Source organism: Dissoconium aciculare (genome assembly GCF_010015565.1).
Source record: "Dissoconium aciculare CBS 342.82 unplaced genomic scaffold K489scaffold_1, whole genome shotgun sequence".
NCBI classification, from domain to species: domain Eukaryota; kingdom Fungi; phylum Ascomycota; class Dothideomycetes; order Mycosphaerellales; family Dissoconiaceae; genus Dissoconium; species Dissoconium aciculare.
Genome location: NW_022984951.1, coordinates 162,322 through 175,250, shown reverse-complemented (window position 1 = coordinate 175,250; position 12,929 = coordinate 162,322). Strand labels below are relative to the sequence as shown.

At 53.3% G+C, this 12,929-nt stretch overlaps 4 protein-coding genes across 4 annotated transcripts in view; 1 reads left to right on the top strand and 3 right to left on the bottom strand.

Annotated features, from left to right (window-relative positions):
* Positions 1 to 48: 48 nt before the first annotated feature.
* K489DRAFT_1352 (uncharacterized protein) lies at positions 49 to 2,344 on the bottom strand. Its single transcript, XM_033599071.1, has 3 exons — positions 803 to 2,344; positions 360 to 747; positions 49 to 307 (listed from the first exon to the last, which is right to left on the bottom strand). The coding sequence occupies exons 1-2, from the start codon at positions 2,200 to 2,202 to the stop codon at positions 372 to 374; spliced, it is 1,776 nt and encodes a 591-aa protein (XP_033463956.1). The 5' UTR covers positions 2,203 to 2,344; the 3' UTR covers positions 49 to 307; positions 360 to 371.
* A 1,278-nt stretch (positions 2,345 to 3,622) lies between these two features.
* Positions 3,623 to 9,437, bottom strand: K489DRAFT_374996 (nucleic acid-binding protein). The gene has a single exon (XM_033603585.1). The coding sequence runs from the start codon at positions 9,348 to 9,350 to the stop codon at positions 3,903 to 3,905; it is 5,448 nt and encodes a 1,815-aa protein (XP_033463955.1). The 5' UTR covers positions 9,351 to 9,437; the 3' UTR covers positions 3,623 to 3,902.
* A 238-nt stretch (positions 9,438 to 9,675) lies between these two features.
* K489DRAFT_374995 (WD40 repeat-like protein) lies at positions 9,676 to 12,374 on the top strand. Its single transcript, XM_033603584.1, has one exon. The coding sequence runs from the start codon at positions 9,794 to 9,796 to the stop codon at positions 11,912 to 11,914; it is 2,121 nt and encodes a 706-aa protein (XP_033463954.1). The 5' UTR covers positions 9,676 to 9,793; the 3' UTR covers positions 11,915 to 12,374.
* Positions 12,375 to 12,843: 469 nt separating this feature from the next.
* The window catches only part of K489DRAFT_414471 (uncharacterized protein), a gene marked incomplete at its 3' end in the record, with an annotated part of 4,048 nt that continues 3,962 nt past the window's right edge, over positions 12,844 to 12,929 (bottom strand). The window contains exon 2 of the mRNA XM_033608168.1: positions 12,844 to 12,849. Within this exon, the coding sequence (XP_033463953.1) occupies positions 12,844 to 12,849 (6 nt within the window). The remainder of the gene's footprint in view (positions 12,850 to 12,929) is intronic.

Genomic DNA, 12,929 nt, shown 5'->3' with positions numbered 1-12,929 from the left:
TCATCGAGGTCGTTGCCGCTGTCTTTGGACTTCTTGTCCTTCTTTTTGCTCTTGAAGAAGCCGCTGAGCATACCGCCCTTCTTTTTCTTCTCATTGTCCTTCTTGCCATCACTCTCGAATGTCGACACCTTGGTCAGACTCTCCATACTAGCGGTACGAGTGCTTTCCGTGGGTGACTTGAGAGGCGCATTGTCTTCGCGAAGGAGACCGGGCGTAAGTGTGATTTTTCGTGTTTCGCTGCCGTCGTCCTTGAGGAAGGAGTCGGCGTTCCGAGGAGTTCCTTTTCGGGACTTCAATGGTGCAGCCTCTGTTGCGGATGTTAGCGCGGTCCTTACACCGGACGTAATCTCTCAACATACCAGTCTTGTCTATCAGCTTAGGCGACAGCTGTGGCTCATCGTCAGTGACACCAGCAGCGGCAAGCGCACTGGCAGCCATGGCAGCCTGTTCGCGATCGAACGAAGCTCTGTTAGACGATGTGCTGGTTCGTACTTCTGCGGGTGCCTCCTTCTGCTCGACAGCGGCGGCCTCCTCGGTTGTCGCCTGCTGCGTACCTGCCGCAGCCTGCGCCCCGTTGATATAGGATTCAGTCGTCTCGCCCTCTTCATCGCTCGAATAATCATAATCAGAAGCCTCAACGTAAGTGGGTGCAGCGAATTGCACCGTCTTGGCGTTGCGCCTGCGCATCGCCTTCTTGAGGGGATTCCTTGTTTTTTCCGAGTTGTCACTGAGCATCGTCGCCGAAAGCTGAAGATGGATTATTAGTACGTTTCACTTGCAGTAGCCATAGGCATTCGCTTACGTCGATATTTCTGTGCTTGTTGAGGCGGGCGAGTCGCTCTGTAGGAGTCTCGATATGTTCAGCAGGCAAGTATCCTTGACTGCATTAGCTAGACTCAACACGAAGTAGAGGTTGAGCAGATCCTCACCAATGCTGCTGTCCTTCACAACCCGAACGAGCCACCAATAACTATTGCTGTCGTCAAGCAAGACCATGGTGTCGCCTTTCGTGGCGTTCGCTTGACCTTCGACAGTCGCGACGAATGTATGCAGGGCGTAAACGAATTCAAAGTCGATATCTTCTATGTCACGTAAGCATTCGCCACCCCATCCAGAGTCGATCAAACGGTCATTGGGATCAAGGAAAGTGTCTTTATCATCAGATTGTTCTACAGGGTCGCCGGCCGAGTCTGACAGGTGATTGTCGAACGGGTTCGAATTTAGTGTATCGATCTGCGCTGGCCTGTGGGAATTGGCATGTCGATCGATCACAGACAGGTGCTCGAATTTACCATCTATCCAGCTCGTAAACGAAGCATTTGGAGGTTCGCCGGGTGGACTGTCGATCTGGTTCGGTGCATCCTGAAAAGCTGAGTGCCATTCGCATTTGCTAGCTGCAGATTCGGCGAAATTCGACTGATACGATTCTCTCCCATTGATGTGCATGTCGTGTGAACTGCAGAGGCGTCGTGGCTCCTCGTCGTCAAGTCCCAGGGACCGTCCTCGGTCGGTCTCATACTTACCCATCTGATGATATTCGCATGAAAAAAGAAATTCGTCGTCACCCAATGCCGGCGACCACGCCATCCGCTGCTCTCCCGAAAAGGATTCGGACCGCGTAGGTGAACGCGCATAGGACACGCTACCTCTGACCGATCGCAACGGATGTAGCGGCAGATTTCGAGGCGACTCGACAAAGGGCGACGACGACGAAGACGAAGACAAGTTGCATGCGGACTGGTTGAAAGTCTCGCGAGTCGGCGTCGAAGCGGACGATGTGCCAGCCGACAAGCTAGAATAGCGAGCCGGCCAGGATCGCGGCGACAACGACGGCCACACGGTGATCGGAGGCGAAGAATGAAAAGAAAACCCACCATCGTCAATGCTCGGCGAGCTCGATATCCTGTCCATCATGTCGTCCTCGCTTTCCCCTTCCGATTCTCCTGCTTCGCCATGGTCCTCCTCCCCATTCGTCTTTTCCTGCTCGCCGTTCGCTCCTGCATCTTCTTCGCCCTGATCTCTCCAGACATTGTCGAGACTCTGTTCCTCCGAATGCCGCTCCTCCATGGCATGTTGGACCTGGGCGGCCTGGTGCGGCGCAATGCCATTCGGTTGTGGATGCTTCTGGTGATTGGAGGCGGTGGGGTTCTCGGTGTCTTGTAGGTCGACAGTGTCGGCCCGAACGAGGCCCGGTCGCGTCATTTTGGTGATATGCGCTCAGGACTGCGATGGCGGAAATTTTTCCACGGTGCGATTGTGTCGTGGTGGGTGGTAGGGAATGCGATCAGGCGTTGGCAATGTCGTCCGTAGCGATGGTATTCATACAGATTTTCCGGAAAGGATAGCAGGTTGATATGTGCGCAGTCGACGCGATCACGAGATCATTCCTGAGTGTAGATCACCAGTTTCAATCATAAATTACCGCTCGTGGAGTGGAGTGCTGTCGATCAGGTATAATTTCGTGATGGTCTCGTGGACAGCCCACGTCAGACATCCATCATCCGAGTATGAAGCCGCCGTATGCGATTGAGCAAAATTAGGGAAATGTTGGTGCTGCAGGTGGTAGGAGAGGTTGGTGAGAAGGAACGGGTTTGGTCGCAACTGGCGCGATGCTCGATGGTCTGTAAACGGTAGCGCCCGATTCCTTCGTAGTGGTCTCTCGCACGATCGACCGTTGCGGACAAAGCAGAAAGTAAAGAAAAGAGCGAGGTGCGGGCGACTGATGATGGTGGTGTCGGCGTGTTGGTGGTGTTCAGGGTGGTCGCGCGATCAGGAGGGAGTAGGCAAGAGGGAGAAATGGCTGGGTGGTGGTGGTGAAGCCAGAGCAGGTCCCCCGGGAAAAAAAAGTTATGTGGTCGCTTCACGATACCCTGGTAGTCAGTCATCAAGCTTCACTGCGATTTCTACTGTTTTACAGAAATGCTTTATAGCGGACATTCTTTGGCGCGTCAGGGAAAGGGCAGGATCACAATCAAAGAGACACGGTGGTATTCGGAGCCAGCTGCAGTGGGTGGACTTGCTGTACAGAGAAGGGGGATATTCTCTTCGGAATTGGCTGTGCCAGGTTGTCCTGTCCTGGTGGTAAATCTAATTTGCTGTGCCAGGCCATTCCCTGCCCACTGATCACTTCGATATCTGGAATTGTCCCTACCTGGGTACTCCTTTATTATATGCGCCGCCGCCGCCGCCAATGTGCTATAAATTTGCGCAATATGGGCATATCGTGCATGAGCCCACCACCATCGCCGGCGTCCACCATCGAATGCACATCGGAGGAATATGACGGTATAAGGTGGGCTGCACATCAAACACATTCCCTCCTTCTCCCGACGGCGCTACAGCTGCAGGCTATGTCGCAGATAGGAGGAATACAGGATGAATTGTCCCAGACCAAAGAAAGCCCAGTAGAGAGGGAGGAGAGGAACAAGGGCTGGCTGGCTAGAGCCGCATGAACCGCCCGCCAGACATTTCTCAAACGAGACCAAACCCGGATTCGAACTGGTGGGAAACAGTCTCGCTTCCCCCCTGCGCGCGCCCGCGCCAGCCATCGGAACTACCCGGCCGGCTGGTCGGTCGGTCCGCCGCCATCTTCTCCACACTTTGATTCCCAGGAACTTGGGATCGGCCTCCTGTATACTGTGGATACTGTGGATACTGTACACACAATGAAGTCCACACGCCTGCATCTTCGCCAGGCTACTACCTATCAACAAAGAAACAATAAGCCGCCGATGATCTCCCACACGTTGACAAACAGCATTGGACACAGGAGGTTTCCATGACATGTACTTGTACACGGCAAAAACATACAACAATCATCCCATCGTGAAATGACGTAGGACACGATCCCTCGCATCACAGAGTCGAGAAGAAGGGGACAGGGCAATGTCACACCCACGACTCTAATCATCCTCCTCCCTCCCCTCCGCGGCACCACCGCCCTGCTGCAGGTTCTGCACGAATTCCGCCGCGAGGGCCTTGACCCTCTCCGCCTGTTTGCTGGAGCCGTGTTCGGTCTCGAACGCCAACCAGCGTTTGAACACGAACAGCGCGCGACGCTTCTTCATCTTCTGCGCCGCCATCCGCTCGAACAGCGCCCGGGATTTCTCCCGCGCGTCCTTCTTCGCCTCGTTGCCTTCCGCCCGCTCGATCCGGGCCCGCTCGAGGTCCACCCAGGTGTCCCAGCCGGAGCTCCATTTCGGCCATTCGGTGATGAGGCCCTCGAAGATGGTACGCCCGCGCTCCGGGTCGCCGTGCTTGGCGTGGAACTCGAGGGCGGCGAATTTGGCCGTCAGGGGACGTTGCTCGGTCTTCGGGATGGACTGGTGGGATTGCGTCAGGAGGGCGCGGGCTCGATCGGGAGCCTGGAGGCTGTCCATCAGGAATGTCGCGTAGTTGAGCCAGATGTCGGGGCTGGCGCGGAAGCTCTTGGTCGCGACGATGCGGCGGAAGATGTCGTCGGCTTTGTCGAGCTTGCCCGAGTCGATGTAGATCGAAGCTAGCTTCTGGTGCATCTCCAACGAATCTTGCAATTGACACGCTTCCTTGAAGACTCCTTCCACGCTGTCATCGTCGCCGTATGCCACCTCCAAGTTCAGCCATGCGATCCAAATATTGGCCTTTTCTTCCGTCTCACGGATGTGGATAGAACGAAGGGCTCGCTCGGCAATGTCTCGTGCTTTTTGCACTTCGCTCAACTCAAGCTGGAATGCCATGTACTGTATCCACAGGCCGGAATTGTTCGGCTGGCCCAGCAATTGCCGCTCAAAGTCACTGACACTTTGGGGACCATTCTTGTCGAGATCACCAGTGTGATCAACTTTGATCTCGGCCTTGTTCTTTTTCCGTTTCTTGGTCTTCGTATCCTCCGCTTCGGACTCCGAGACTGCTCCGTTAGCCTCTGTGTCGAGACCATTACCACTCCAGTCAAATCCAGAAGTCTTTAGCCCTGAGGTGGTCACAGGTACGCCATCATCCGCCATCTCGGTATCTTCCAACTCCGACTCGTCGTCAGCCGCATCGATCGCGATCCCACCATCGCTGTCTTCAAGGTCCTCGTCATCATCATCGTCATCCTCCGCGATGTCTTCGTCGATATCATCTTCTCCGTCAACATCATCAGCTTTCTCGAAGTAACTCGCCTTCAGACCCAAGCTGATCTTCTTGCTAGAGACATCGACCTTCAAGATCTTTGCCTTGACGACATCTCCGGCGGAATAAATCTTGCGCGCATCGGCGACCGGTTTGGACGCCATCTCAGATCGATGACACAGACCGGAAAGCCTGGGCTGGGTGTTGTCGATATCGATGAAGGCACCGAAATCCTCGACCTTCCGTACCTTTCCGGTGACGATGGCGGAGACCTCCAGATCAGTGATCTGCAAAGGAGGTCTGTAACTGGGGTCGACCTGCGATGGCTTGAGGCTCATCTGGATGAATTTCCCGGTCGAATCGACGGAGACGATACGACCCTTGACCATCTGGTTGATCTCCACAATGCTCTTCCAATCCTTGACATACTGGTCGCTCAAGTCAGCGATCCAAACCATGGCATCGACATTCGCCCCGAGAGAGACGAACACGCCCTTCTCGGCGACCTTCTTGACGAAACCACGAACAATGTCGCCGGCTTTGAGTTGCGATGCGTTCGTGATGTGGGCGTCTTTGATCGGTAGGCTAGAGCTGAGAACTTTCGACGGCCTCAAGCTCGTGACCACCCGTTTATTGTGGGGGTCGACGCTGATGATGCACACCCGTACAATGTCGTTCTTATTGTACTGCAAAATGTCGATCTTGTCGTAGTCATCGCTGATCTCGGTCATGTGAACGGGTCCCATGACCTCATCGGAAATCTTGACATTGATAGAGCGCTCTGAGATGGTTGTGACTTTGGCGGGTAAGATCATGCCGGGGGAGATGCTGGAGAATGTCAACTGCCCCACAGAATCGTCGTCTGCTGCCAGTTCGAGGTGACCTGATTCTGTGTCTACGCTCTTGACTTTGAGCAACAGAGCAGTTCCGACAGGGAAGTGTTTGACTGGCTGCTGCAATACTCCGGCATCATTAGAAACATCAATGAGGGAAACTGGTGCTTTGATGTTTGGTGAGAGATGGACCCAGATGAAGCCATTGCCGTGATTGTTCACGAATGCTGGGTAGGATGCATTCTCGGCCACCGAATCCAAGGTCAATAGGCTTTCATCGTTGTTCTCGATACGAGATCGCTTAGCAGAGAGCTCGAAGACTGGATGCATCCCTGATCTGTGGCTGATTGGTAAAAATCGATGGCTGCGCGCATCAAAGATTCCGAGTATCTTAACATCGATGATCTCGTCCTGCTTGAACTTTTGCAGAGGCGCTTTCTTGTTGCTGATCTCATCCCAGCTATCAAATGCCTCACTAATGTCGACACGACCCTGGATACCATCTGCAAGTCTGACTTGAAGCTGTGTCGACTTCACGGACGAGATACGCGCTTTGGTCACTTTGCCCAACGTGAAATCGGCGAGTGAGGTTATAGATTCGTCGGCTGGGTTTTGCACTGGCTCGGACGCAGCGGTCTGTGATGTTGATGCGGTAGTTTTTCCCTTCTGCTCTCGTAAACTCAACGAGAACCGTTCACGCTCGTTATCGATGAAGATGACATGCAGCAACAAAGTCTGGTCGGTACGGAGACCAAACAAAGGCTGGGTAAGCATCTCTGGTGGGATTTGGCTTTTCGGCATCATGCCAACCACGCCATTAGCAAATTCAACATAGACTCCCTCTGGAACAATGTTTCGAATGAAACCTCGGACTTTAGTTCCAGGCTTGACGTCCGAAAATTGGGTGATGAGGTTGCCCGATCTTGCTTCTTCAATCAAGCTTGATTTATTGCTCAAAGTCAAGATCTGACTGCGAGTAGCCTTCTGTAACACGAGAAGATCTGACATCTTCTGTCCGATCCTGGTTCGCTTCAATGCACTTTCGGCTTTGTTCGCAGAGCCATCAATTAGGTGCCCGATTTTAATGGTTCCGTGCAGACCATTCTCCAAGTCAACCTTGACGGTGTCCGCTGTCGTCTCGGTGACTGTGCCGCTAACAAGATTTCCTGCCGAAATTGAGTCCCACTTCGCTTGCTGCTCTGAGTCAAGAGTACTGTCGTCTTTGCAAGATACCCTCATTTCACTCTCATCGGGATTCACCGTCAGAATCCGAACATTAACCGTCTGACCTAGCCTGAAATGTGTTTCGGGACTTCTGATGAAGGACTCGCTCATTTCAGCGACTGGTAAGAACGCTCGCACTTTGCCAAAGAACTGCACAACAGCACCACTGGGTGTGAGCTTGAGTATTGTGCCTTGACTTTCCATTCCTGGTGTGAGATCTTGGTAGTCTTTCCAGATCGCGGATGCGTTGTCGGCATTTACTAAGGTCTTCTTCGCTGTCAGACGTACGTGTCGCTTGTCAAGATCGACAGACAGGACTCTAGCCTTGATAGGAAGACCTTCGCGGAATTTTCTCTCTGGGTGTTGCATTTGTACATCGCTCAGATGCATTTCCGGGATCAAACCTGTGATGTGATCCGTGATTTTGACTAGCACACCAATCACACCCTTTGTGCCGCCAAGAATCAGCTTCTCAATAGTGCCGCGGACAATCTCGCCGACGGGAACATCTTCGACTCTCAGATAGGTTTGTTCCAGAATTGAAGGTTTCATGGACACATAATAAAAGTTGTCGATGGGATTGTAGGAGAGTACACGAACTTTGTGCCTCGAATCAATCTTGAAAGGTCCGGACTCGGAAAGAATGGATTCCACGCGTTGATCCGAGAGTTGGGAAATGTGAGCAAAAGCACGAAGTTCTTCCTCGGTCTTGCCAGATTTGTGGATGAGCGATAAGAAAACACCACGCTCGGGGGACACGTGAACAACCTTGGCATCCTCCAAGGTTGTCGACAGGGGTATTTGCTGGTCCATTTGCACTGCCTGTGTCTTGATCTTGGCAAGTGGGCTGACAATGAGTTTGGACACAGGCGGGGTCAATGTCAGCACATGCTCGAGCAATGAGACTCCGACAGTCCTCGATCCGTCGCTTTTCGGGAGTGTCCAGATGATGCGCGCTTTGGTCTTGGTTCCAACCTTGTACTTTGTCGCGGAATCCTGTTTCTTGTCGTAGCCGCCAGAGTGAACAACATCTGCGCTGGCATCGAGCACACCCATGATCTTACCGACAACACCTTTCGAACTTGACTCGGTGATGAGCATGTCAATTGCTGTGCCCGGCTGGAATCCATCAATGGTCGGTGCATCGTTGACAGCCTGTAGCTTATTTCCAGCACCAGCGACCGAGAAGGAGTTGGGATTGGGTGTCAATTTGAGCACCTTGCCATCGCTTCCCTTGCCAGTGACCAATGTGAGCATAACCTGTCCTTCTTGTATTTCACCAATGTTGTAAATTCCAACAAGCTCCTTCTTGCCGATGAAACCCTTGATGCTGGAGTCTGAGAGACCCAGATCCATAATGATGCCGTGATCCTCAACAGATCTGACTGAACCTTGAACCATGCTGTTGACCACAACATTGTCCGCGTCAAGGCCACCATTGACTTGTGACGGGTCTAGAGTGAGCTCGATGTGTCGCTTGCTCTTTGAACCACCTTCCGCCGCATCGCTGCCCGACGCAGAAACTGTTGCTCGTAGCCATTGACCGAGATGAAATAACTTTTTGAGATCGATGTCATCAGTGTCGTCATCCTCTTCCTCTTCCAGCTCTGCTTCTTTATCGTCTCCAACTAACTTCTCAATCCGAGTGTTGAGCCGTTCTGAGATAGATGTCAAGGGAACGAAGCCAGTGAGGTTGTTTGCCAGTGAGATTGCGACGTCTCGGTTCGTGATAGCAGTGACCCGACCAAGCACCACGCTGCCAACCACCAAAGTCTTGTAGCTCAGACTTTGAATGTGGTGACCACTGGGCTCGCCCTTCTCTTTCCCTTTTCCACCTGATTGCGAAGCCTTGCGCTTCTTCTTTGCAGCAATGTCTTTCTTGTCGTCGAACAGGTTTTCGTCGGCGTCGAGTTGGCCATTTTCCTGTTCCAACAGCACATCTCGTTCTGCTTCCGCTCTGATTTGCTTGTGCTCCAGCGGTGTCAATATGCTGCCACCACCGCGAGGAAATGCCCGATCCTCCTGTTGAAGGACCGATTTGAGTTCTGGCCGTTTGACATCTTCGGCCGGTTTGGATGCCTTTTCCGGCTTCGCGGATTTAACAGCAGGCTTCCTTTGCGCTGTGGTTTCCTTGTTATCTGTGGACTTCGACTTTTTGCTGGGCCGATCCTCGACAATCGCCTTTCTCTTGACAGGCGCCATGATTGATCAATCCGTCTGAAGATTGCGGCGGCGGAAGATTCAATCTGCAGAATATTTTCAATTTTTGCCCATCGGCTGCAACCTCTATCGCAAACCCTACAATAAAAAAGTCTCAGAGCCCTTGAGAATTTCGTCTCGAGCTTCACGGGCCATGCCGTTTTCGGTATAACCCGCCACCCCAGCCTTTCCACCGTGAGATTCATGGACTTATGTAAGCACGTCGCGGATGTCCGTGCGAAGGTCCGCGGCCCAAGGTCGAATTGGGCGACGCGACTTGAGCTGAGCGCGACTCGCGTTTTTCAATTAAAAGGCCGCTTTGGTCCATCTCAACGTCACCAACCAATTCGTGCTTGAATGCTGTGGAAACCGCCATTGTTACTGCCTGGTATTCTCACATCTGACCATTGAAGTCAAACGTGATATTAGTACAGGGAAGAGACACAATGGATGAAATGCCAGCATTTTCGTCTCAATCCAGCCAATATGAGCTCCACCAGATCGCTTACGATCAAGAGAATTTCGATTCCTCGCCACTACGACCTCGGAGCACAACTGAAAGCGGTCAGAAGCTGAGAAAGCCTCCCACGGTCACTCCCAAAAGGTTCAAGAAGTTCTTCACGCCGAGAACATCGTCCTCGACAAAGAACACGCAACCGAGTAAAGCAGGCCGACAGCTCCGTGACATTACTCGAAATGGCATCAACCGTCGACGGACCGGAGAGGTCACTGACGATTTCCTTGGAAGCGACCCCGCGGAGTCCTTACCACGATCTGCAAAACGCCAGAAGCTTTGCTTCGACATCGAGAGTTCGCCTCCTCAATCTTCGCCGCTCAAGCGTGTATCATTTGCTGGAGTACCTCAGATTCGACGCGATGTTCGTCTTCCTTCACCCACGTTCAGCGATGCAGAAGGCCTTCCCGATCTATTCCGAGAACTCGAACCTTTCCCAACTCCCATTCGCTGTCTGCGTAAGAATGGGAATTCACGAAGACTACTGGAACGTAGTTTTGGAGGATTCGATGCCACCTCACGAGGTGTTCGACGTGTCGATCATGTTGCAGACTATCGGGCAGAAGCGGCAAATTTCATGACCACTCCGAATGATGTTCAAGATTTTATTGGTTCAAGTCTACCGGTCTGCTCAGCCAGCTGCAACACAAATTCGCTCGTTGCTATTGGCAATGAAGGGGGAAGCATCCGACTGTTGGACACGTCTCCAGAGTCGGACTTTAGACAAATCCATGTCGAATTTCAGGTGCACAATAACTCCGTCATGGACATGGCTTTCAGTCCCGACGACTATCTATTAGCATCTGCTGGTGGCGATCAGACCACTCGACTGATCGATATGCATACCCAGCAAGTTGTTTGCATTTTATCAGGTCACAACAGCAGTCTCAAACAAGTACGATTCAACCCTCGTGAGGAGAATTTGATCACGACAAGCAGCAGAGATGGTACTGTCCGAGTTTGGGATCTCCGGTGCACTGGAAACTCCAGTGTGCAGAGCCTGCGGACTTCTTTCGAACACCAAGTGGATGCGGATGGACACAGAGAGCCCGCCACCAGATACAGCACCGCACAATTGAACATCGCCTCTGCACTTCGCTACACGAGCCGACCAAACGCCGAAGAGTCGAGGAGTAACTACTCCATCACCGCATTCCAGCACATGCCACATGGCCGTGAGCATCTCATCGTCACATCCAGCGACGCCAACGCATCGATGAAGGTCTGGGACATCCGCAATTTCGGCCGCCGCAATCCGGTCCCGCTTTCCAGCACTCCCGTCCCCGAGCTCCACCGTCGCACGCGCAATCACGGCATCAGCTCCATGGTCCTCTCCGGCGACGGCGCTCGACTATACGCCGTATGCCGCGATGCGACCATCTACGCCTACTCGGCCAACCACCTCGCCCTCGGCAGCGTGCCGGAAATGTCCTCCAAGCCCGCTCGTCAGCGGATGCTGAACGAGCCCATAAACGGACTGGCCCCACTCTACGGCTTCAAGCACCCGTCCCTCCGCATCGGAACCTTCTACGTCCGCGCCGCCCTCCGGCCCGCCAGGAACGACCAATGCGAAATGCTCGCGGTGGGCAGCGCCGACCACGAACCCATCCTCTTCCCCACCGACGAGCGCCACTTGGCCCGGAAAGAACGCCGCCACGAGGACAGCGACGACGACGAAGACGAAGGAGAAGATCTCCCCGTGCTCCCCGCACCCCGCATGTCCCTCCGCTCCTCAGCCTCCAAACCCGCCGCTCCCACCACCACCATCCCCTCCTCCTTCACCTCGCTCCTCGCCGCCAACAGCCAGCTCTCGTCCCTCCCCATCCACCAACGCGGCACCGCGCTCGTGCGCGGACACACCATGGAGGTGACGTCGCTCGTCTGGAGCGTGGCCGGCGACCTCGTCACCGTGAGCGACGACCTCACCGCCCGATGCTGGCGCAGCGACGCGGGCAAGGCACGGGAACTCCGGACGTGCGGGGAGGGCGAAGGCGCGAGGTGGAATTCCGGCTGGGCGGACGTGGCGGCGGAGTGGGATGCGGAGGAGGTCTGAATGATGATGAGGAGAGGAAAGAAAAAGATGGCTGTGTGTGTGTGAAAGAGAGAGAGAGAGATCTGGGTGGGAAACTGGAAATTGCTGAGTTTGAAAGCGCGGCGAGATGTGGACATCTATGTATACCCTTTTGTTGTTGTTGTTGTTGTTGTTGTTGTTTTTCGCTATATCATCGTCGCTCCCGTGGATCCCCACGAAGAAGGAAACCATGCGAACCAGTCCTTCTCCCCTGACATATCATTTAGACTTCTATAAAACACGAGGAACGGTGGGGAAAAGCCGAAGTAGTACAGAAGAAGGAGAAGGAGAGAAGAGAAGAGCCACTGCAGCTCTCTCACAGAAATCTTCCCCTCCCGGAAGGAAGGAAGGAAACTCGAATGGAAAGAAAGAAACAACACCATCTCTCCCACCGGCTATTTCCCTCTCTGTCCAATTTCTCCAATTAAACAAGAATCGATCGAGAAGAAGAACAATGTGTGTGTGTTTGTGTGTGTGTTCGCGAAGTGCAAGTCCCGGAACATCCCCGAGACACCCACCCGCATCACCTCGTTCCTTATTACTTACTCACGCGTCGGTTTGTATATGATTTCACCTGCACTCAGGCGGGCCCGTCCTTCCATCTCCATGACTGGGGGGGAAACAAAACCAACCAAAAGGCGAACCTGGGTGAGGCACAAATCTGCTTTTCTCGTTCCCCCTTACAACACCATGGCTGCGTGGCGTGACGGGGAAAGGAAGATGGGAGAGATAGATATACGAGTAATAATAGTGATAGTAGTAACAAGGGAGCGGAGTAAGGGAAAAAAGAAACCGACCGGAGGAATCTCCTGCTTCTTCGCCCTTTATTGGGATGGGGGTTAGGATGAAATGGGGAACTGCAACTGGAACTGAAGGTTCTTTCATCTCTTTCTGGAAAATCATGTTCTCTTTCATCTCTATGTACGATTTGTGGGAAGTGGGGAGGGAAGTTTTTTCCCCGAGAGCGTCAATCTATCCCCCTCCTCCTCCTCCTCCT